Source organism: Coloeus monedula (assembly GCF_965178545.1).
Source record: "Coloeus monedula genome assembly, chromosome: 5".
In the NCBI taxonomy this organism is placed as follows: domain Eukaryota; kingdom Metazoa; phylum Chordata; class Aves; order Passeriformes; family Corvidae; genus Coloeus; species Coloeus monedula.
In genome coordinates, this window is record NC_138785.1 from 65,834,868 (window position 1) to 65,860,628 (window position 25,761).

General features: G+C 38.0%; 1 protein-coding gene across 2 annotated transcripts in view; it reads right to left on the reverse strand.

Moving 5' to 3' along the window:
* Positions 1 to 8,388: 8,388 nt before the first annotated feature.
* Positions 8,389 to 25,761, reverse strand: part of RGS12 (regulator of G protein signaling 12) — a gene marked incomplete at its 3' end in the record, with an annotated part of 86,146 nt that continues 68,773 nt past the window's right edge. The window contains exons 15-18 of one of the 2 annotated variants that reach the window (XM_082281380.1): positions 24,476 to 24,537; positions 23,800 to 23,953; positions 20,550 to 21,167; positions 8,389 to 8,750 (exon numbers count right to left, since the gene is read on the reverse strand). In XM_082281380.1, coding sequence (XP_082137506.1) covers positions 8,389 to 8,750; positions 20,550 to 21,167; positions 23,800 to 23,953; positions 24,476 to 24,537 — 1,196 coding nt within the window. Of the gene's footprint in view, positions 8,751 to 20,060; positions 21,168 to 23,799; positions 23,954 to 24,475; positions 24,538 to 25,761 lie in introns of those variants that run through there. The other variant, XM_082281381.1, reaches the window with a different exon arrangement.

Genomic DNA, 25,761 nt, shown 5'->3' on the forward strand with positions numbered 1-25,761 from the left:
AGCAGAGTTCACAAATAATGCTCCAATTATTCTGATTGCAGGCCTAATAATCTCCTGTATGGAAAGCTGTATATATATGTATATATCTACATTTTCTGTATGTTTCTCTTGTGTGTGTGTATATGTATACATATATGGAAACCAAATGGTTTTTCTGCTCTGCAAGTAAGTCCTATACCAAGGGCTGAAGAGCCAGCAGACATCAGCTGATCAGCCTTTTGGCTATGGTGACCAGGGCAAGCCAAAGAGGTGCCCTCTGCTAAACCTGTGCCCTGTGCAGGGAGTGCTCCCATCCCTCAGGGTCACTGAGGCAGCTGCCCAGGGCCAGCAGGGCTGCTTGGACACTGCATTTTGCCATATCATCGTGAGGATACTCACCCTGGATTTGTCGGTCTGTTGACCTAGCACAGTGTTTGCCTAGGCTTTCCCTGGAGTTTTTGCATCCCAAATCTAATGGCAAATCTGTGAGACTCCTCAAGCTTCACCCTTCAGACTCCTTGCTGCCAAGGTCTTGTTCCTATGCAGGAAAAGGACCCTTGGACCTCAGTCCCATGCCTTGGGCTGCATTTGGGAGAGCTGGTGATGGATCAGGTAGGCAGAGAGATAAGGCTGCATCCTGGAAGCAGGGACACAGTGTCTCTTAGCAGGGCTGCCCTCTCACTGCATACAAAAGCATCACTACTGATGCCTCTGTTATCTCCCTCTGCTCTTCTGTCCATGGTCTCATCCTGCTGGGGACTGCTGCACATTTTTGTCCACCATATCAGTAGGGATTCTGTCCCTGACAAAACTCCAGGACCATTTTTCCTGCACTCCTAAAGGCTAGGCAGGCAGAGATGTCCGAGGAAGAACCCGGGTTCCCTTCTGGTGAGCAGTTCTCTCCCCACTGCACAAAACCTGACTTCAGAAGTGACAGACCTCTCACAGCCTCAAGAGCAGGCTTAGGCTAAAGATTTCACAACACGGTCAATATCCCTGCTGTATTTCCTTCTCTCTCTTCTTCCCCCCTCATTTTCCTGTACCTCCAGTGCCACTCCTTGTAATTGCTGCAGAAATGTAATTGCTGCTCTGTGTAATTGCTGCTGAAATAATCTGAGCTGTCATTGACTTACATTGTTCACAGATCAGGAGGAACTGGCAGATGAGAGTCACCCCACCTAGCTTCAGGGGCCTCCTGCATATGTGTTTACATCTGAGGTAGGTATCAAGGCTCACAGATTAAGCAGTGGAGACCTCAAAAACATAGAAGTGTTAAATTTAATGTATGAGTCACCCATCCAAAAGTATGTTTCAACAGAAGGATGAAACAAATCATTCTTTATATTCATGGATGGTATTAAACAAACAATTCTTTATATCCACGAACAGTATTAATTACATCCCTAACAAATACATAAAGTAACATCCATGTTTAGGACACAAAGGCAGTTTTGGAGTAGATACCTAAAGTGAGGCAAGATCCAAACTGGTTTCTCCTAAAAGAAAAATCATGACTTTCAGATCAGCTCTGCTAATTGTATTTTGAACTAAACTGGACTTTCTTTCACAAACAGGAGGTCAAATCCTGTTGACTAGAGTGTCTAGCAAGCAAAATTACATCTTGTGACATCACAGAGTAGGTACAAGCTGATGTCATTGCAATGAATGGCTGCAGAATCTCATACTTCTTTCTCACAAGAGCATAAAACAAGCAGGCAAGATGCAATGGGAGAACCAGCTTTTTCCAGGAGATGGAGGTGGTGCAAGACCAGCAGAGCTTCACCCTCCAGCACCTTCCCACAGGAGATGAACATCTGCCTCCCTTCACAATCTCACCGCAGAATGAGGTTGCAGCATGTGTTGCCCTGGATTTTCTAACACAAACTTTAGTCAACACTCAAATGAGCAAGGGCAAGATCAGAGATATGCTCCCACCACCACAGATTATCTCCTGCTTGCAAACAAGTTTCAGCTAACTGCTCTGCATACAGAGGGCTGATCTCACCCAGGCATTGCTTCATCCTGGCCATAGCACTGACTCTGGAAATTTTAAAATCATGGAAGAGGTTGAGGTTATGTAGCTGTTGGTAGTGAGGGAGTTCATGCTGTTGGTATACTGGTAAATAATGGCAAATAGCAACTGAAAAGGATGGATGTGCAAGTCTATAAATGAGGGAGAATAGTAAAGTAATAGTAATTAAATTTCTCCTCATCATATGGTTTCATCTTTCCAGAAAAGATGCAAATCATTAAGAAAGACTCCAGTTACCTCTTTCAGGAATGGGGAGAAGCATTAGTTTCATTTTTGTGCCCTGGCCTAAGAACACACTATTCCAAGAGGGACTAGCTTTATTCAGATGAATTTCTAGCTGGCCTTTCATTTGTTTATCAGTCTGCTCTGGAACTGAGGTGTGAATCTGCACAATAACTGAGTTCTAGACTATTTTGAGATTGTAAGCAGATCTTTGCAGGCAAAAAATACAAATGAGGAACAGGTTGGTGTCCCCTGGCAAGGCAGACACAAAGTATTTAAGAACACATTTCCCAAACTTGGACACCAGGACCTTCTCCAGGAAGGTGGGTGAGTGCCCTTACAGCGCCCACCCTGACACTTGCTGCAGGCTATGGGCACCTATGGAAATGCTCCAGTGGCCTTGCAGCTCTGTGTACCTGCAGGGGTGGGATTCACATTTATCACTGGAAACTGGGATGAGATTATCACAAACAGCAATAAAGTGCTGGCATGGACTTGGAAGACTTAGGTTTCATCCCACTCCGATCAGTCATTATTTTCCACTATTGGTACTTAAATTTCTGTATTCCTCTTGTTCTGTCACAGATTGTTCAAAGAACAGAGAGGGATGTGGATGAGAAGGGAACCATTGAAGGACTGAAGGACCATTGTGGCACTGATACAGCTTAGTTTACACAGGCACTGAACCCCTGTCACCTCCTTTTCTTCCTTTCTTCCTTCCTTTTCTTTCTTTTTTCCTTCCTTTCCTTCCTTCCTTTCCTTCCTTCCTTCCTTTCTTTCTGTTTTCTTTCTTTTGTAGCTAGAACATCTGTATATTTTAGTTGTGCTAGCAGCAAGGGCAGAGCAGTTCCGATGCACTGGTCCCCTCAGACCACCACACAGAGCTAGACAACACACCAAGACTATACAGACAAGAAGCCAGAGGAGGATTACACTGTACCTGGAAAACATTTGGCTATTCAGGCTTGCAATCCCTTTGTGTTGCTAGAATAGAGCAAAAGGAAATAATTAAAGGTTAAAAAAATACCCTACTATTATTAAATTCCAGAGGATGAGCTATTTTTAAGGTATATAAATATTTGGCAAGAATTCTTAACAATCCTCATTTAAAGGAATTTCTTTATGTAGGCTAGGCTTAAGAAGATATCTTTGCAGAATCTAATAAAATGCAGGTGATTTTTATGTTGTCTCATACTTCCATTTAAACTGCAATGTCTAAATGGCAGCAGGTCCCAGAATAACTGAAAAAATATTTTTCACATCTTTTCCCTACATTGAAATTAAATATCAATGAAACATTATGAACTCTAGTGGTATAAATTACTTACTTACTACATACATAATTAACATTTTAATAAGTTTGACACACTTAAGATTCTATAAACATTATTGTGCAGTACAGGATTTCTTAATACTTTGGGGAAATAAGGGATGAGAAAGAAAACCAATGTGCATTTTCACATTAGAAAGTGACCATATAGATATTTAAAGACAAAACCACAAATAAAACAAGGATACAAATCAAATCCTGTACAGCAGCATTTTAGACTGTACAACAGAATTATCAACTGGGACAAAAAAATATTAACAATTTTCTTATCTTTCACACAAACAGTTCAGAAAGCATGTTGGTTCATGTGCAACATCTTGGATTGCTAACATTTTGAGTAATGCAGGCAAGATTTGCAGACACGTGATCATCCAGCACTTCTCAGCACATTTTTTTTTCTGAAAAAAATCAAGACTAACCCGGCTAAAAGTGACAGTTGGTCCACAGAAAGGAAATATTTCAGTAAGATAATGAAATCTTTTCCTGTATTTTAAATGGCATAGGATTAGGGGTCACAAATCTCACGATTCTTCATCACCCCACAATGCTACGCTTGGGATGCTATTCCAAGAGTGCAAAGAGAAGCACTTGGATGTGCCACTTGTTTTTGCTGCAGGGTAAACACCCACACTATCCACAGAGCAACATTGTTGTCACACAGGTTTGCTACAATCCCACAAAGCTTGGAAATCTACCTGTTCATGCAGAAAATAGGGTCATTTCTTAACCCAAGTCACTGAGCTGTGGTTGGGAGTTGGGAGGTGCCTCAGGCCTGCAAAGGTTTTGGCTTCTCACGCCCCTTGATAAGGACCTGCTGTTGTCTAACTAGGCCTTTGTCTAACTCAGTCTTTGGAAACTTTTCAAAATCTTTGAGAAATTGTGAAAAGATGCCTCCAGGTGTTTGCATCACTCTGCCACACACTCTCCCTGTCTCCCAGCTACCAAGTACCTTAGGAGAGTCCATTTTAAATGACAGTATTTCAGTATTTGCTGTCGAATCTGTGTTGGAGAGGGCAGAGATGAGCTGCAACACTGCTGCTGAGAAACAACTACTGGCAAGGATTTCAGCTTTGTGGCGAAAATCAAGCTACTTCCAAAAAATCAAAATATGGTCATAAGTCCTGGTTATCTCTGATACAGCAAGACAAGGAGGCTGCCAGCTGAGCCACATCTTCTAGAAGTTTTCTGTTAAGAACATTAAATTCCAGCATCAGAAGAGAAGCAGGAATAAAGCAATTCATGCTACAGCAAAGGCACAAAGAAGCCAAAACTTGCAGGCAGAGTAGTGCCAGAAGGACACAGCATCTTTGACGGACATTAAATAGCCCCCAGAAGACTTCCAGAGGCATGAGAAAGGACAAAACAGCCAGGTATTGGCTCCTTCCCACGGAGCAGTAAAGCTCTGCAAAGCCTCTTTGCAAAGACTGTTTATGTGCCTTCATAACCCACTAGCTCTTTGTCACACAGTCCCCCAGAGCAAACTGTGCAGCGATTTATCTTGCGTGTGTTATATCACAAACTTGTTGACAAGGCACAAAACTACAGTAATCCTATGGGGGAAGACTCACTGCAAGTTTGCCTGTATGCAAATTTTCTATTCTTCACAAAGCCTTTAAAATTAAACCACAACAAAACTGTGACTTGTGGAACCAATGAGGCTGAAACAACTACAATTGAAAATCAGATACCATGACAACAAGTGAAATATAAGGCAACTGCTACATTAAATAAGATTTGGAATGCTGCAGGATTTTCTAAGTGTTGGGGTTGGAGTTTTTTTGTATCACTGGGTGTTACAGTTTCAAGTACTGACACAGGTCAGTAGATCTCCCTCTTCCACCCAAAAGCATGGGATGACCCCTTTTATGTATTATTAGGGATTAGGAAGACATAAGAGTAACTCTGCACAAGTGGAGTTTCAACACAGAAAAATTGGGAAAAGTAAAAGAGAAATAAAACCAGCTAGAATTCAATTATCATTTAGGAACTGCCTGGCAAGATAAAGGATCAAGCTATCAAGCAGGGCTTCAATTAGGCTGATTTTTAATAGTAAGTAGATTTGATTAATAGTGTAAATCACAGTATGAGGAGGAAACTTAAAATCATGTTATAGTGTTGAAGTCACACAGTAATTAAAACTAGACCTCATCCCTAGTAAAATACTGGGAACCATCAGCCAGAGACAGGCTGCCCACATTCCTTTTTATTAACACCTGATTCCAGCAGGTTTAGTTTTTATATTCTGCCAGATATTGAATAGGAAAGCTAATATTATTAATTATTTCTAAGTCTAAGGAATTAATTTCCATTAGTTCTAGCTAAGAAGTCATTCTTTTAAACAATCTGCCATTAACTGGCATGACAGTGTGGCATGGGGAGGAACAGTTTTTCCCATGTCCCTTTGTTTACAGGATTTCCAGGCAGTATGCCAGGATTTTTCTCTATATTAAAGAAAACTCCATTCTTTCACATCCTTCATTTTCCTGCACACAGCTTGACTCCCATGCTGTCAAATTCCCTTTGAATCCTTGATACAGTCAAATCCAGTTTGTTGCACTCAGAATTTATGAACAGCACTTTTGTTTGCTTGTTTTTCTGAGCACAGCAGGTTGGGGATGGAAAACAGGAGAAGGTGGAAAAATAGCTCTTTGATTTACACCTGGCTTCTATTAGCTTCATCTGATGGCCCCTAATCTTTGCATTAGGAAGGACTGTGAAAGTCAATCCCTCTTTCCATGGCACTCAAGGTTTTTCAGTTGTTATTGCATCTCCCCTCAGCTATCTCTTTTACCAGACAAAGAATCCTGTATTGCTCACTCCCAGTCACTTCAGTGCCCTTGCACAATATAAGATAAGCAACCCTGTTTCATCTAAAATATTGATCAGGGATTAATAAAGACTGTAATGATTGCATTTGAATTTCAAGTTTTTATCTGTCAGATGTTAGGAATTTATTTTCCAAGACACAAAACCAGTGCAAAGCATATCCCAAGTCAAAAAGCCCTCTCTTGAGTTTGACTGTTGTAATTTTAGTTTTGATTAGAACAAAGCTATTAATTTTCCAGATGATAGGAAAAAATTATGGCCATTTATCTGTACAAAGAAATACCTGCTCAAGGGACAACTACTACCAAAATACTACAAAAAAAAGGGAAAAAAGAAAAATAATAAATAAACCCTTTTAAAATATATAAATATTTAAATATTTTCACATCACTGGGCTATATTCTGCCTGCTGTATTTTGCTGTGTTCTGCCTGCTGTTTCTCAAATCTGTAGTATCATTACACCATCATGATTTTATCATGATTCTCAAATTAGTTTAAAGCTTGAAAGTTTTGAAAAGTACAGCTATTTTCACAGCATATACCCTCATTTGGGCCCACACCAAGTTGAGCCTAATGTTAACAAGGATTTTCCTCAGTATCAAAAGCAGAATCACTTACCAGTAGAAAAACCTAAAGTATTGAAGCTGATGGGTGTTGCATCCTTTTATCTCACTAGAGTATTTGATGTAATACTTAAGCATTAAGCTTTAGGAATCTTAATTTATGATTACAAAATCATACTTACTTTCTTTCTCACCTTACACATTTAAGAAGCTGAGTGACAGCATCCAGTACTCTCAGCTATTTAGAAAATTCATGACTCTTGGTATGCTTTAGGAGCAGAGAAAGAGTAGTTAATCAACATCTACCTTGATGCTTTAGACCTACTGCCTGTGTGGACCTGCAGTCCAGGAGATATGCAGCATGACTTTTTAAGTCTCACAGTAATTTCAAAGCAGTGAACCCCCGGAAGTCTCTCTATACCCACTCAGTATGATGAGCAGATGTCCAACCCTCTCAGTTCTTCGTGTACCCTTTTGCATGTCCAGGCTTATAACCTCCCCTGAAGAAATGGTAACGGAGGAAAAGGAGCAGGTGGCAAAAACAACATGTTCAGCAGTCTTAAATACCTTTTCTTTCTCAAAACTCTACCTAAGGCTAGAAAATTAACTGAAACTAAAATGAACAACAAGAAGAATGAGGGGCACTGAACCCTTATTGAAAGAGCAATAACCAAATCGCCTTTCCCCAAAGTTAAAAGGCACCGAGAGCAGTGATGAGGAGGGACCCAATGACCATCACACCACTGTGTCATTAGATATATATTTCTAGTATGGAAACATTACCAGTGTTGGCTATGAAAGCAGCTAATATTCTCAGCATAGGAAATTTACACTTCGGGGTTTTAGGGTTGGGGTTTTTTTCTGCTTCTTGCTACTTGTATAACAATGGTCTTATTGCATTAGACAAGACTGAAATCCACTTGGACCTCTTCCCAAATGTTAAGAGACAGACAGGAAGATATTAAGAAAATATTCCTAATCCTTTTACACCAGTAACTGATTTTACTTACACTTCAAAAGTCTACTAAAACACAGGGAATCCTGAAGACAAGGGAAAACCATTAGATGATTAAACTGAAATTATCTCAAATAAAAGGTTTGGACAGGGGAATTTAGAGTAAGTTTGTCTTGAATAAAGACAAGAAGGGTAGGGGTGGAAATCATAATTTTAATTGCACTGTTCAGTGGAATCATCCCAGGGAAAATAATACCAAAATGAATAAAAAGCAAAACCAAATAGATCATTACTTTCATTAGAACACTATTTTTTCATTCTAGGGCTTCCAACTCAGAAGTCATGGTTTCTAGCAGGCTCTTTGAAGGCAAGTGGATATTGAAAACCACTTATATCTTGCAGAAACATGTCTCTAAGGCATATCTCCATTGCTGCTGATGCCAAGCAAAAATACCAGACAGTTTAATTAAAAGCAGAGATTTAAACAAAAGTAGCTTTATACTGATTCTCAGTGGCCTTATTCTTCTCGCTCTTGACAGCAATCAGAGATGGAAGGTCTGAGGTCCTGTAAACTCCAGTCCTCATTCTCCCTTGGCAAGATCTCAGTTCAGAAATGTAACCTTCAAAGCTGAGGTTCCCTTCAGAATCGTCACAGGAGCGTATGCCAGAGTCCTCCAGTTTGACCTCATCCACATCGATTATCCTGTTTACAGGGAGCTCCGTTCCGGGGTTCCCTCTCGCACCAGGAGGATTAAAGTTTCTGCTGGGCTTTGCTTTGTGAGAGGTCTGCTCACAAGAATTTCCTGAAGTCCCTTGTGAATCTTTCTTCTTTCTGTTTGCACCTAACAGAAGAATTAAAAACAAAAGAAAACACAAAATAGGACAGTTACATATCTTCTGGTTTTAGCAGTTTTCAAAATTGCAACCTCCTCTGAGGCCCTAATGGTAGTCAGCTGGGATATTCATCCACCAAAGAGACTTATTGATGTACCAGGTAGTAACTAAACACTAGACCTCAAAGATAAATGTGAAATACTAATATGTATCTGTCTTAATGTAGCATTTTTCAGTGTCTTTAAAAAGACTCCATTAAAAATAACTACTTGGTATAATTTTCTACATCTCTAGAACAAAAAATTCTCACACCAGCAAACCCAAAGGTGAAGGAGGAGAATATAGACCTTCTACTGGGGCAGAATGGGAGATGTTCCTTCAGTTGAACTGGCCTTCAAGACCCTGCTGAGATAGTATTTTTACTTGGCTAGAGCTTAATTCTCTAGCAGACTAGGAAGGGATTATTTGAAGTTGTAGTTCACTGTCCTGCCAAAGAGCAATTATGGGCCACAGTTTACAGGACAAGAATAAAAGAAACAATTTCACAGAATCACCGTATCAGAGGATGGGTCAGGTTGGAAGGGACCACAGTGCTCATCTAGTCCTACCTCCCTGCCCAAGCAGGGTCAACCCAGAGCAGATGCCACAGGATTGTGTCCAGATGGTTCGTGAATAACCCCAGTGAGGGAGACTCTACACCCTCTCTGGGCAGCCTGTCCCAGTGCTCAGAACAGTAAAGAAATTCTTCCTCATAGTCAGGTGGAACTTCCTGTGCATCAGTTACTGCCCATTGCCTCGTGTTCTATTGCTTGGTACCACTGAGCAGAGTCTGGTCCATGTTCTTGACACCCTCCCTGCAGATACTGACAGACATTGATGAGGTCCCCTCTCGGTTTGAGGTGAACAGGCTCAGCTCCCTCAGCTTTTCCTCAGAAGAGAGACTCTCCAGACCCTTAATAATTTCTGTCACACTCTGCTGGACCCACTCCAGGATCTCCATGTCTCTCTTGTCCTGAGGCGCCCAGAAGTGGACACAGTGCTCCAGATGATCCTCACCAGGGCTCAGCAGAGGGGCAGGATCACCTCCCTCGACCGGCTGTCACTGCTCCTCCTAACGCACCCCAGGACTCCGCTGGCCCTCTCGGCCACAAGGACACACTGCTGGCTCATGGACAGCTTGTGTCCACCAGGACCTCCAGGTCCTTATCTGCAGAGCTGCTTTCCAGCAGGTCAGCCCCAGCCTGTGCTGGTCCATGGGGTTGTTCCTCCCCAGGTTCAGGACCCTGCATTTGCCCTTGTTGAATTTCAGATGGTTCTTTTCTGCCCATCTCTCCAGCCTATTGAGGTCCCTCTGAAGGGCTGCACAACCCTCTGAGGTTTGAGGGCTTCAAACACTCAAGAAATACCCAAGTTACCATGGGCACTTCTGAAATCACAATTGCCAGGATTCAGGCCTATTCTCTAGACTACACACACAAGGTTGTCACTATCCCAAGACAACTGTAGTTTAAACCCTTGAGTTCCCAAAAGCCAGTTTTGTGTTAGGTGTGACCCTGCAAACTACAAGGAGCTTCTTGAAGCTGGCTTCCCTGTGTCAACAGCAGCAAGAAGGGAAGGATGAAGAAGGAGCTGACTTCAGGATTCGCACCACAGTTAACAACATGGGTTCTCTAGTTGAGGTTCTCCCCATAATGATATAAAGAGGGGCAACATTTTCAGAGACAGAGAACTGCTTTTAATCAAACTGAGAGCCAAGGGAAAAAAAGAGAAACTTTCAAGGCACAAAAGCAGACCTGAGTAGGGGCTTCCATTTCATATATAATTCCTTATTTCCATATATCTTCTTATCCATCTTTTAAAAAATACCATCTTATCCAATATGTTATAATATATGTTATAATCCCAAAACATTCTCAAATGTTGTGCCACAGTACATGCAAGTGCCTGACCAGCATGTTTAGCCACACAAATCCCATGAGACTGGTGTGGTTAAATCCCACAGCTGTCTTTCAAATCTTTTATTTGTGTTTGTTCCACATAGTGACTGGTACATTTTTATGCAAGGGAAAGAAATTTCCATGTATAATCATCAGAATCAAGAACTTTTTGATATGGAGAATGGGGGAAATGCAAATGAAAAAGACAAAAAAAGCACTTTCAATCAAATCACTGCAGGGTCTTCTTGAGGCTTAAAGCTTTCTATTTAAGAAAAATAAGTTAAAATCCTAAGTAGTGCAATGTTTGGTGTTTCAGCTACAGCACAGCCCCACATGAGTAATGTGGATATTTCACATCAGTAATGCTTGCCGTTTTTTCAGTGGAATTAGATCAAACTCCAAACAAATCAGCTGAGAAGAGAGAGACAGAAAGCTTTCTCAGCCCTGTTAGCCCAGCATGACTCCAGCCTACTAAATTGCAGCTCACATTTAATGGTACTAAATTACGCTTTGTGTTTAAATCTCCCTGCTGAAGCTGAACATTGGCTTAATTTTAACTGCTGCTGGCATGGCTGTGCTGCAAAATGCTGCTCTTCTGTTCTGGAACGTTTACCTTAACATGAGTGTACTGAATTGTTCTCTTGATCTCTTTAATCTACTATTCTATGCCCTTTGAAGAAGATCTGTGATTCTCCTTTCAAGTTGCTTTAAAAGAGCTACAAGTTGCTAAAATGCCTACTAATGACAAATTACCACAAATACATGGCATTGACAGAGCATGAGTCATCCAGCTGTCCTAGCATTGAGAATACCTCCTCCTATTAAATGTCATGTAAAGGAACAACTTTGATTGGGGTGGAAGGTCTCATATATGTTGACCTGAACTAGCTTGAAACACTTTCCACAGTCTAAAGACACAGCTGCATTAACAGGGTACAAGAGATTAAAGAGCTGGAAACTCCTGCCGAGGAAGGTGCAAGTACTGCTCTCTTTATTTGAATGCTAAGCCCTTCTAGAGCTAAATATAAGAAATGCCATTAAGTCTTGGAATTATGGTGTCACTGAGTCAAAACACAAAGCAACTGGGCGTGCAAGTTGTCTTATAGGAACACAGCAAAAATAAGGTCAATGTTTGCTCTCAGGCTGCACAAGACATAAGCTCGTCTGTGAACAAGAACACATCCACATTATAGACGTATTTTTCTATTAATGTCCTTTTCAGGAGCAATCTCTCTGTAGCATCAAATAAATTACTACTAGAGGCAGGGCAGTAATAGAGAACATCTTGTCTAAAATACCAGTTCAAAAGAATATAGAATTACTAAGGGATGATACTGTGAAGATGGTTTCACTTTTCCTGTCAGGGTAGAAAAGATCTTGGCTCATCTTCACCAAACAGGAAGATGATTTCAAGAGTAGCATTACACAGAAAAAAAATATTTTAATGTAATTTTTTTCCTCTTTTTTTAAGAAAAAGCTTTTATGAAGCAAGCTGTTCAGCAAAAATAACAGGCGAGATTCACCAAAACAGCTTGTGTATAAAATGTATCCCACAAGTTTTTAAGTAGACTCAAGATCTGCATGTATTCAGTGGAGCTTTATAATGAGGTTTCAATGAAGTTTGCAACACTTTTGCACTGGTCTCCTTCTCCTATTTTCTTTTTGAGTAACAACTACCTGAACACACTTAGCTATGCAGAGCACCATCTAAGGTGCAGAGGGCCTTCACAAGTAAAATTTCTCTTCATATATTCTTGTACTGAAGTGATGAAAACCTCCATGGACAGCTCTGCAGATTGCTTTGCCTTGTATAAAACACATCAGGAATGTTATCGCATTTTCCCAAATCTAATCTGTCAAATGTCCTATCTAACTTCAGCAGGGAAAGGAAACCACTGCTTAGGGGAGTAGTCACACAGGTGAATTTCCAGGCTGGAATACCACAATCACACCTTTTGGAAATCTCCTCCTCCCTTGCTAAGCATTCTGCACAGCTCTCAGAGAATTTTCTTGTGCATCTAATCCTGTTTATATGTTCCAGCTGGTTTAGAGATGGGAAGATGCAGGTCATCTTTTGTCCTCAAACCAGAGATCTGCTGTGTTACAGACTCACAGCCAAATGACTGCTTAGAAGGCTAACTGCCCCCATTTGCATTTTTCCAAAGGTGACTACAATCAGGCACTGTTTTGGCTGATCTCCTGATTTCTGTTACCAATATTTCTCTTTTTCTGATATTTGGATTTTGTGTATTATTCTCAAGCACTCTAAATTTAACATTATCATTATGGAGAACTATCTTCATAGAGGAAGACAAAGGGAAATCTTCTGTATAAAAATATTCCTCAAACTTTAAGATCTAAGCAAGAGATCACAAGATATTGTCTTCCAGGTAGTTTAGGAATGAGGGAGTATTTGGCCAAATTCCAGACAAAGTCGAGGTCACAAAAAACCTGGAAATTTCAGGAGCAGCATTAACTGCCAAATGCAGATGATAGGATCATATAACCCTAAGTTTAATGCAGATGCTTGGGGATTTAAAGGTCCACTCACAGCACCTTGCAATTATATTGTTTCTATACCATAACTGATAAATTCATTTCTTTTCACTGCGCGAAATTTAAGTTATGATTTTTTAATAAAACCTCTTCCATGTAAATTGAGTGTTTCACTTATCATTCTAACTTTGCTAAAATCATACTGTTCTTGTCAAAATCATTTACTATTTAGATGGCTTTCAGTTCTAGTGAAAGATAAGAATATCCTGATGATTTTCATACCATTGATGCCAGGCATTTGACTTCTAATGTCAGAGAGGATTAGATCTCAGTTAAAGGGAATGAGCTCCAGATTAATGATTTTGTACTGACTTAGAGCAGATAAGAATCTGTTTGAAGTATATCATAATACTTAGAATATAGCTCTTGTGAAAAGAAGCCAGTGAAGTTTTCAGGAGCAATTCCTGGAACTGGTGATTTACAGACATATACCACCCCCACCTGCAATCAGTCATTTTCAGTCTCCAAAGCAGCAAGGCTCTGGAGTGTGCTGTAACAGGGAAGTCTGGGCAGACACAGCCTCTGGCCCCATGGAGCCTGTCCCATGGTAGTACCACACTGCCTGAGAGAGCATTTTCTTACATGAGACTGAGAAAAGGAGCTCTGTGATGGTCACTCCTGTAGTGGGTGTTCATTTCAGGGTCCTGGAAATAAATCAGTATGAGTAACTTCTTAACGTGGATGTAATCTGGCAGTTTCACTCTGGGAAAGACACTTATCCCTTCCTCTCCTAAACTGTTAGGAAATGCTACTTCTACATTTTAGCCCTCCCACACATGGATTCTTTTAAGTGGTGGATGAATGACTTCCACACTGGCTGACATACTGTTACTACTGCAAGATTTTTTTTTTTTTTTTTTAAAGTTTGTAAAGTTATTTATGCTTCTGCAGGGGAAAAGATACTTTAAATTTAAAGCTTTAGAATTCTACAGGTCAAATTTTCTTCGGCAGTTTCCTTCTTTTTATCTCTTAATTGACACAGCACTGAGGAGAAAGCAGCTTTAATAAAAGATGCCTACCTACAGTTTATGCTAAATCTTTTCAAAGGCAATTTGACTTTTATGCTGAATTTCACTTGCATGATGAAACAGCAACTGCAGCATATGCTCAGTGCCTTGAAATCTGACTCAGTAAAATGAAGGCATCGAGCTAGAAAATGGGTTATTCTGCAAAGCAGCAATGTTCTACATTACCTTTTTATTTACTTTTGTCTTGGAAATTTTGGGAATACATTTGCAGCATCAAATTTAGAAAGGGCAGATGGAAACCTTTTCATTGCACTTATCTCCAAAGCATTCACAGGAAGAATAAAGCACCAAGCATTATTCAGAAAGACAAATTTGGACTATCAAATGGAAGAGGGAGCTGGTATGGCCACTGCTGCTCACCAGTGGCATATAGATGCAAAAGAGGGAACACTGCAACCTGTGTTTGCTGAGGGCAGGGACCTTTCATGCACACAGCTACAACAGCAGCTGAAGGGAACTACATACGTTATTTAAAGGCCAGGAACAGTCCAAGAATAAATTAAATGAAAAGTTCTGAATTTTGATCCAGGCAGACATGCATGCCCTCAATAACACAGTCCAATTTGCTCAAACTTTCTGTTTCTCCACTGCTAAAACTGAAACAATTTTTGACTACTTTCCAAGCAGCAGACATGATAAAACGCCTCTGCAGCCGCCTACACATATTCAGCCCTCAGTGTGAGCTTCCAGCATTTATTGTTAACCTTTGTTTTGGTTTTCCACCTCTGGTCGGTAACAGCAGGTTTAATAATTGCAGAGAGTCCTGTGTTGGGAAATAGTGGATTGAATTACTTGAATCCATTTTCATTTAATCTGTCATTCTTTATGGTATTTTTCAACTATGAAAGTCTAAAATGTGGTTTCGCAGGGCTACTGGTTACATTTCAACCAATAATTCAATGAAGTTCATTTCATCATCCAAATGCTGCCATGGGCTTGCATAGATCTGGGTTTAGCCCATGTGCATTTAGCTCAAAGGGCAGCTGTCATTTTTCTAACATTTCATCCAGTCAGTGATAAAATTTGCAGTTCTTTCGAAAATGTTTATCTTGCTGCTTGTTCGAAAAAACTTTACACTTCAAATAATCATCCCCCAAGGTGCTCCTTCCTTCCCATTTGTCTACTCTAAAACTATCCTCCTTTGTTTGTTGTTGATCACAGGCATATACTACATGTAATCCTCACATTTAATCATGCTCTGAGTAAAAGAGGATTAACAGATCCCAGCCTTAGTATTTCTGGATCCTCATGAGTACTTATTTATATTGATCCAGAATCCAATTATCTTCTATAAATTTACACAGAACCAGTAAGGATGTAAGATACTACAAGAAAACATTCTTTGTTAAAAAGAGTAATTTACATTATTTTTACAACTTTTAAGTCATAATCACTTCCTTTTCTTAAATTTTTATTTATGTTTTCATTCATGTGGTTATCTTGATTTACACAGGGAATGCCACTGGACTGTCTTCTAAAAAATGCTACATGAATTAAGAGATTATATAAAATATTAGTTATATAAATTATATAATTTATTACAAAAACAAAGGTTTATTTTCAAATTTTGAAGATGGACATGTGATTGCTCCTAATCTCCTGAACTATCACAAACTTTTTTGCACTTGGACTTCATTACCATTAGAATTGAAAAGTTTAGTAGCCAAAAAAGTGAAAGTCACAGAAAACCCACTGTTGTCATCTGATCTCTATTCCTCAGCTCTAGGGCACTGTGTCCTCTCTGGGAATGATAATAAAGAGGAGAATTTTTTTTTTTGTCTTTGGGAACAATAGCGAGTCCCAGGCTCCAAGAGATTACCCTGCATTTTATTTCTGTGTAATTAATCTTTCACAACAAAAACATCCTAGCACTGGTACTAACTATTCTATTTCTGAAAAAAATCTTTTCAACAAGAAATGAAGCAAGTTTCTTTTGAGGGTACAGTTGTATACCTATTTCAGAAACAAAGCAGTTTCTTCCAAAAAAACAGTTATATAACTTTAGACTCTCTAAATTCATTCTTTAACTTCCACAGACATTTTACTAAAGTATAATTCCAGAGAGTTAACCATGCTTTTATTTTCCCTAGCTGGCTTTCTATCTTAACCAATGACATTATATTTTTATTAAAGGGGAGTTTTGAATAAACTCTGCTTTGGATTGCATTGCTGGATCCTTAAGAAAAAAAAAAAAAAGGACCTACTAAAAAAAAAAAAAAAAACTTTCATACTTGGTAAAGAATTAATTCCATTGACTGTAATTGTAGTGTCATTTTAAGAACAGTTCTTATCCTAGCTGAAAAAAATGCCCCAAAAACAATAGGGAATTTTTTAAGAGAAGGAAGAACAATTTGACGGACTCAAATCTACAGTCTGTGCACTTCAATCTGGATTGCTGCAAATTGTCCTACCTCAGGATGAAACGGTATTCCATGAAAAAGCCCAACTGCTATCATGACTAAATGCCCACCTACTTTGTAGTAGAGTTAACAACCATCATGATCAACTCAGACTAGTGGAATATTGCAGAATGAACAATCCAGTGCAAAGCCTGTGGCTTAACACTCACAGCTCTTGAGGAGACTAAAGGTCTGGAAGGCTGCTTTTCCCCATGACAGATATTTTGCACTTGGGTAATGCACGTGCCCAACCCCTTGGGAAAAACTGGACAACATTCAAAGTACCCAGACCATATCAGCCAATTAAAAAAAAAAAGAAAATAAAAAAAAGCGCCAAAGAGATTAAATCAGCATTTTAACACTTTCAAAAATGAATGCATCACTTCAAGCCCATCACATCACACAATAATTATTCCTTCCACAGATGGGACCACCATTATATGCAGAGACATGAAAGAATGTCTTCGGATTCCAGAAACCTCTGATTTTTAAAGTGGGAAATTTGCCAGAACTAGCAGGCTTATTCAAAATAAAGACATTTTCTCTTGATGAGTAACGCAACTAGAATCAGTAATGATTCCTGTGTTGCTAACTGATTTGCTATTTACTTCACAGCTAAGTATTAATACAGCATAAAAACATTTCATTTATTTCAGAAAGTTAAGAACTGTGTTTGCAAATTTGTTCTCAGAAGCTCAGAGTGATGCAAGCCTTATTTTGCTGCCTTCCATTGTTCACATTTTGCTTTCTAGATCGTCAAGTGAAAAAACCCTCAAGCATTTCCCATGACAGGGATGGACACTGGCCTGGCTTTGCTACACCAGCAATTGCCCCTTGCAGAACATGAGGGACCCCTTCATTCCTTCCAGTCCTCTTCCCAGCATTTATAAACCCAACGCGAGCAGGGTGAGCACACACATTATTTGTCTCTGTGCCAATTTGGAACCAAGATTACAGACCTCTTCAAATTATGTGGTCATTATTTTTCTTTACATCCCAACATTTTAATTGAATAAACCAATCAGAAATGCAATTTCCATTGATAGGAGATTATGAATGAAGAACCATTAAAGCACTTAAAAAAGCAACCATTATTAATGATTTAGTCCTTTGAGATTTTGATTCTTGACTGGAGAGAGTTTCCAGAAGTCTTTATTAGAATTATGTACATCATTGAACAGCCTTTCCATGCAAACTCCAATCATGAAAATAGAAAAGTTTTGTTTCAGCCCACACTTTTTCCATAAAATCACCGTTGTTTTACAGAATACAGTCCCCATTAAATAGTAGTGTGTTGTGAGAGGAGTGTAGAATGCAGTTATTCTATGCAGTAAGATTGTTGCAAAAAAGAAAGGTGTTTTATATTTGTTTTTAAATTTTTGTTATTCCTAAAAAAAAAAAAAAAATCTGGTTTGTCAAAAAGCTAAATAAATTTAGATTTTAATTTTGCAAAATTAGTTTGATTACTTACTCTCATGGGTGACTATGACAGAATAATAAGACAATCACCAGTGAAAGTAGGGAATACTAGTTGGAATACATGTTAATTAAAACACAGTTAAAAAATATTAAATTCAATATGAAGGGTATTAGCTATTTGTTAGGAAAAAGTCTGAATAATTTTAGAAGGGGAACTGCTACAGGACTTTCAACTGCTTTATTTTCTTTCATGGAGGCCCACGAATATGTGGGAACACAGTGACTTTTGGAAAAACTGGATTTTCATCCCCCAGAACACAATGAGACCTAGTTAACAGCACTACAAGCCTCTCTGCAGGTTTGTTGTTGTTTTTTTTTTTTTTTTAAATTAGGCTTCACAGTGCTGTTATGTAGGACCCATCTCAAAGAGTGAAAAGAGTAGTGTGGTCTCCAGCACCCATCCAACCCTTCATTTCTTACCCAAGACCACCACATAAAGAGGTGGTTACTTTGGTTACTCCACATCAAATGAGCTGAGATTACCAGCTCACTTCTTAAAGCCCAGGGAAGAGTTGCTTTAGTTTAAAATAAGAAGGAAAGTAATGAATACAAAGTTTAGCCCAAGAACCCAAAGACAGAAGAAGTTCTCCTTTCAGGAGTTCCTGTTGTGACTAATTCAAAAGAAATCTCCTGTCTTATCTGCCTTCTGGAGCACATGCCAATGCTATGGATTTTACATGTGACCCGTCAGCATCTCAAGACAGCATTTGCCCTTTGATGTCTAAATTAATAACAAATCTAACGTTTGTCAGCTTTGTCTCATGGTAATTGCTAGTTCATATCTATTAATCTGTTTGTTATAAGAAGATAATTTCTTAACTCAGGACTGAAAGAATTTTTAAAATAATGAAGAAAATGAAAGCTTAAAACCAGTTTGCGTAACTAGAGCTAGAATTTATTACTCCTGAGAGAACAAAGATACAAAATACATGTGAAAACTACACAAAGATTTCTACAAAGTAAAAAGTAGAAAGTGGGAAAAGGGAAAGCTACAGCTCAGGGTTACAAAGAAACTTATGGCATGCATTAAAATATTGTAAATTCATGAAGTTTTTTTTAAGTGCAAATGGTTTTTTAACAGTTCTCACTGAAAAATATGCAAATTGATACCTATGTTGTACACTTGTTATATTATCAGAAAGACACCAACACAAATCTATGCATATATACATCAATATGTCTGAAGTACATTATGTGGTTCTGTTATTCATAGGCACTGGTTACAAGTCCATCCAATACTCAGTTTCAGAAATTAAGTGGTAGCGCTTATAGAACATTTCTCAGATACTACTAATAAAGGAATTGGCTTTTAAAATACCAAGAGGATGGAATAATTTGCATTGCCATTTATAAGCATCCAACAACCAAAGAAGTATTTACAAATCATCAGCCATACAGATAAAGAACAGTATCAAATACTCTGTGTAAAAAGATAAATAATTAAAATGTATATTCCCACATCACAAAGAAATGTGATCATACAAATATGGCACTATATGTTTGTGAAACATCAAAAATAAATGTAGCACATAGATACCTCTTCTTATATTTTACATTAAAATGCACAGTACAATGACTGTAAAATGTCAATGCCACGACACCCATTGTCTTCAAATTCTTGTTTCTGGTAATAGCAATTATTATTAGAGTCCATGTTTATAAAGAAATTCCATACTTCAGCCTTGGGCTAATATTGCTCTGTGATATTGCTAGACCATGAAACTTACATCCTAAAAAAGTTACATATTTTCTTTAAAATTATCTAATAGAAAGCTACTTGATACGTGAATATTCTGGGAGAAAGTGTGATAGATGCAATCTACTCTGTGTAGCAAAGTATTGGTTAAAAAAAATAACATTTTTATTTCTAGTCACAAATATCTAATTTATTAGTGAAATATATTTTAAGTTGAGGCTTATCCATTTAAAATTTTAATCATAAACAATACTGCAATTTTCACCACATAATTAGGATTTTTGTTAAAGTACTTAGACTTCCAAACACTAATCATGTATCTCATTATGAGAAATGGATCAGAGAATCTGGAACACAACAGTGCTATGGAGCTCAAAATGCTGATACCCTGTTTTGTACTCTGAGGGTGAATGAGATAATTATAGCACGTGCATGTATTTCAAAGATTTGCCTGCATGTGGCCATTTTTGGCTACATGCTAAATCCAAACAAAAGTACATTGTTAAAGGCGACCAGAAATATTACAGTTAGAATAGACTAAGGCAATTAAAATCTTTTTTCCTTCTTTTTTTTTGGTTAAAAAAAAAAAAAAAAAAAATTAAGGTGCAGAGAGAATTTTCTTTGCGGTTTTAATGGGTGCCAAATACTGATTAACAGTGCTAAGGAAAAGTAGTTTTACACAAAAGGAAACACTATTAAAATCTAGAAATACCTGAATTGGATCTTTGAAATCCAGATTTTTCCTGATTACCTGCAAAAGGAGTTGGGGGTGGATAGTTGGCTTCCGTGAGTTTACTGATGTCTGACGGTGGCGTCGGTGGGGGTGGTGGTAGCAAAGTGCTGTTAGGGCTACTAATATCTCCTTCAGCCACAAGAGTCAAGTCTGCCACATTCTCATCATCTACCATCTGAATGCCTTCGGCTTGTAACTCTCTCGACTGCCTTTTCCATACCGTGGCACTGTTCTCTGGCGCGTGCGGAACTGGAGACAACGGAGGGCTAAAAGGGACGCTGAAAGTCTTCTGACTGTGGAGTGCTGCCAAAGCAGATTTATGTTTATTTTCTGAGTAACCCATTTTCTTTACTGAATTTTCATTAAAGTTTTGCACGGACTCCTGTTTTCCACTGGGTGATGTACATCCATCATTGCCATCACTTTTTGAAACTCGCTTGCTGAGGCCTTTAGGACCTGCAGGAGTAGATGAGGATGGTTCTGGTCCAGTGGGTGGTAAACGAAGAAAGTCAGGAAGAATAAGGTCTTCTTTCCTTAGCAGTCCACGTTGGTCATCTGCTCTGTTACTTTGAGCTTTGGATATGAGTTCAAAAAATTCTATTGGGGAAAAACCCAAAATTGACAAGTTTTTGTCAGAAAGTGCAATGCCATTAAAACGTACATTTTCAGCACATTTATTTTCCATGAAGATCTTCAATTCTTTCAATGCTGCCTTGAAATAAGATCCCATGTTAATTAGGAACTTTTTCAATTGCAGCAATGTTCACTAGCATCACTATAATTAAGACCATCAGCATTGCTATTGTAAGAGTTTTGCAGTTTAGAACAGCTGCAATTCACTGAGCCTTGAACACATCTTCTATTCTACGCAGTTAATAAATCTGTACACATACACAGGATTTTTTAATTCTTTATACAAAACAAGGCTCTAGTCTTACAGACAATGGGTGCACGTTTTTATATTCTGGATGGGTCTTACCCATCTTAACTCAAAAATAGCATGCCATTTGAACATTCAAAGATTCAGAATGTTGCAAACTTCCTCATTATATTGAGTTTCTCTCAGTGTAATTATATTTTATCACAGCTTAAATTCAATTCATGGTGTAGTTTTAAACCAGGATGTTATCATCACAGGGTATGATCAGATGATTTAAGTAACCCCATTTTACTTGGAGCTGCAATGAATCAGTAGCTTACAGGTAGTCAGTAACCATCCAAGGAGCCACTACCAAAAGCAATAGGGCAGCTTTTTAAAGAGGTTTTAACACAATTAGAAGCAATTTTCTGATCATCTTCTTAATGATATCCAATGGTTTAATATGTTTCTGTATATAAATAATACTCATAATAGATCAACACTGTTCTAAAAAGTTTCAAAACTTGGCAACAAGAAACTTATCAATTGTAAGCTAAGAATTATACCACTCCTCAAAAAAGAAGCATTGCAACAATAAACAAACTCTTTGGTACAAAACATAGACATATAAAAATATGTAATTCTTAATATAGGGTCTCTGCATGTCCTAATTTTTCAAGAGGAAAGCACTTTAACTACAGAATATTAAAAGATGCTTTAAAAGGCCATCTCCAACAGATTAATTAAAAATCAACAGTTCCAACCCAGCTTATAAATACTGTTTGAAGCAAAAGCCATTAAGAAATAAAGCAACAGAACGTTAGTATCAGTTTTAACTTAGCATAATATGAAGTCATACACTTGCACTTGTATGACCTTATTCCTAAATCCTCTACTCATACTTGGCAGGCTTTGCAATGTATTTGTAAAAATGACTTTTTAACATGCTTTTTCAAATGCCATAAAATCTGAACGTAGCCAAGATGGAAGCTTCAAAATGCTTCTTATTGCCAAAGTTTTGCAAAATGGCAGTAGGCATATTAAAACATGCAACATTTCTAAGATGTGTCATACAAAAATGTCTCTGAAATTTCAAAGTTCATAGAACAGTTGTATGTTTCTGCATTAAAAAACAGTCTACAACATTTGGTATGCATTTTCCAAACTTTGACAAATTTCACAAAACTCAAAATAAAATGTGAAAGCCTCGAATTCTGAAGTTTTCAAATTATGTTAATGTTTTACTCAGTCCTAGGAAAAAAAATGAAAGTATTAAAATGTGGAAAAACAAGTTAACAAAAGAGTAAGTAACAGAAAATAATTTAAAATGCACTAATATTTTGTAGTAAAACTTACATTAAAAAACATCTATTTTAAGCAGTAGAAGTTTTAGTCATAGCATTTTTTTTTTTTTTTCAGTTCTAGTCAGTGGACATTTATTCACAGATGAACATTCAGAGGAAAACATTCATTTGCTGCATAAATGTGCATAACCAGGTTTTGGATATGCATATGGGGTGACTTCAGCAGTAAATTTTAATCTGTGGGTCAAGTATGTCCTTTGATTTTTGTTTTTCTACATAGGAAAATAAGGAGGAACGTGTAGGGCTGACAGACAGGTAATCACTTCAGTTCATGTCCTAGGGCAGAGGGTGTTACACCAAGACTTCTAGTGCTACATCATTTTTATTTCTCTTTCTCCCATGGACATCTTTCTATAAGAAAGCAAATTCTCTTATGAGATTTTTTCTGATGATATCACCAGAACTATTAATATGTAACAAAGGTAAAAATAGGACTCAGAAAATGCAAGATTACCAACGGCCTCTTTGCTTATTTCTACTTCTAAACACCTTTTCAGTGCATTTGCTGAATGCAAGTTTTCCTGTTGCCCATCACGACTCCTCCGCAGTCAGACTGCACTGCCCTGGCTGTTACAGAGTTCAGCAGAAAACTTACAAAAATTCTTACCTGAGTACATTAGGGTCTACACTACTGTGCAATGCCTGTCAGTGAGTCAAACACTTATATAAAGGTGAACAGAAAGCCAGGATTCTACACAGCTCATAAAGAGTATCCAATGGGATGTTCAGCTGCAGTTGAGTAACTAATTCCTTTTTATTTTACAGGAATTAGGTACCCCTCACTTTTGAAAATCCCACTGGGCACCTACATCTGTGTTTAGGTATTCTTAAAATTTTACCTTCAACTTAAGAAAACTTGACAATTCAAACACACCAAACAAAAATGTAATGGTCATGACTATGATTTTCACAACACAGTATTAAACACATGGTACTTTATCCTACACAGACACAAAATTTTTCTAAGACTACTTATGTTAATATGTAAGCTATAAAGTTCACATACCCTCTGCTTCATCCAAATTTATTTTCTGACATTTTTTTTTCCCAATCTTTGCAATAGAGTCTTCTCTCTTTGACAGCCGGACTTCCCTAGCATTTTTTCCATTTTCGCCTTTCATTTTGATAGAATTAGACTTTCCTAGAGTTCTTCCCTCTCCCTGCATTAGAAGGAAAGTTAAGGTACTACTTACATTCAGGTTCTATCATTGTATACATAAAATGGCCTAAGGGAATGAGAAAGTTATTTTGGAAACACATTTCTCTAACACCACAAAAAACGCTTTAGTTTAGTCTTGATTATGGCAAAGAACATTTGCCATAGCAGTTCCCAAAAAAAGGTAGAAATTAATATAATATTCTTTACTCTGAAGAATACACATAACACAGGGCTTTTGAACTAACAGAGTAATTCAATCATTTTCAAACATAGATAAGCCAATGAGACACAAGACAACAAACACCACACAGTGAAAGAGTTAACTGATTCATCATGAAGACAAAGTTCTTCACAAATAAATGCTGTTGACAGTGGAAAAATATCGGACGAGTTACAGCTATAATCAAAACTAGTTACGTAGTCTGGCCGATTCAAAACCATGTGTGAATGCAGCCTTTAGTCTAGAATTCTAGAAGGAAACAGAAGATGATCTAATGGAGAAAAATCGTTGCAGAAGACTTACAGTAGATCCTTGACTTCTCGAAGTAGTTGCAGTCTGTTTTACTAATACGCCTCTTTGCTTCTCTGTAAACATTGAACATAAACATACCTTCTGTAACTACCGATTTATAACTCCCCAAAGAAGCAACATTTAAGTGACAATGACAGACACAACAGATTTTTGCTCTAAAATTGCTCTAATATGTACTCAGAAACTAAAGAGTGAGCACAGTTGGTATCTGATACTTTTCAGTAAAAACCTACCAGAATCACCCTCCCATCTTCACATTTTCCTCATATTAGCATTACTTTTAAAGTTTAAAGATGCTGAAGTTTCACTTACACACTAAATTTTCAGTTGCTTTAGATCAAATAATTGTAAAATCTGAGCGAATAATTCAGTTCACAATTCTCAAAATTAGAATTTAAAAAAGAAAATCAGCAGAAAAGACCATTGAAAGGCCATGTTGAGTCTTTTCCAAGCTGTTTCATGCACCAATTGTTTTGTAGACACTGTCATATCCTCCTTGCCATCTTCTAGCTAAGCAAATGGCTCAATCAAAATAAATCTGCCTACAGCAAATGTACCAACACAGAATCATAGCCCTCTTTCACTGGTACATTGCCACAGAACCAATCCACTGCCAGAATAATCCTCTATGACTTGGGCTTTTACAGTTGCTGGCAGCACACTGGATTCAGGCAATTTAGACTTTACTTGTAATTCTTAAACAAATTATCTGTGAGAGTATTTAGATGGAAAACTTGTTTCAAAATAACAGTTGCTTCTGTTGACTAGAAAAATGACAAATCTGATTCTCCTCAATAAATACCTCTGTCTTTATAATGCCAGTTCTCCCTCAAAGAGGATCTCTGCTCTAAGTCTGCTTAATTTAACCATATCTAATACAGTTTTTAAAACTAAGTGTTCAATATCTCTAAAAAGGTCACCTAATGAAACCAAACCTTTATTCTCAAGGCTGCTTACATTATTCTAGAGTGTTAATTATGCCAAGAGATTGTCAACTGTTTAGTTGATAAATTTTTATTTTTCCAATTATGTTGCCCAAGGTAATCACAAATTTTATCCTTTTTGGCATTATTTCCAGAAATCACCACTTAAAACTGGAGAAGCAGGCTCTGCTACTTTCTCATGCTGAAGAAGGAGATTATCATAGCAGTAGGTATAGCTGCTGCACAAACTGCATCTGTTTTTCTTACACAGAATGTTCCTTACTGAATAACTGCCAAATGCACAGAAAATATTTGGCTCTTTATTCTCATTATTATTACTGGGCACTATGTTCT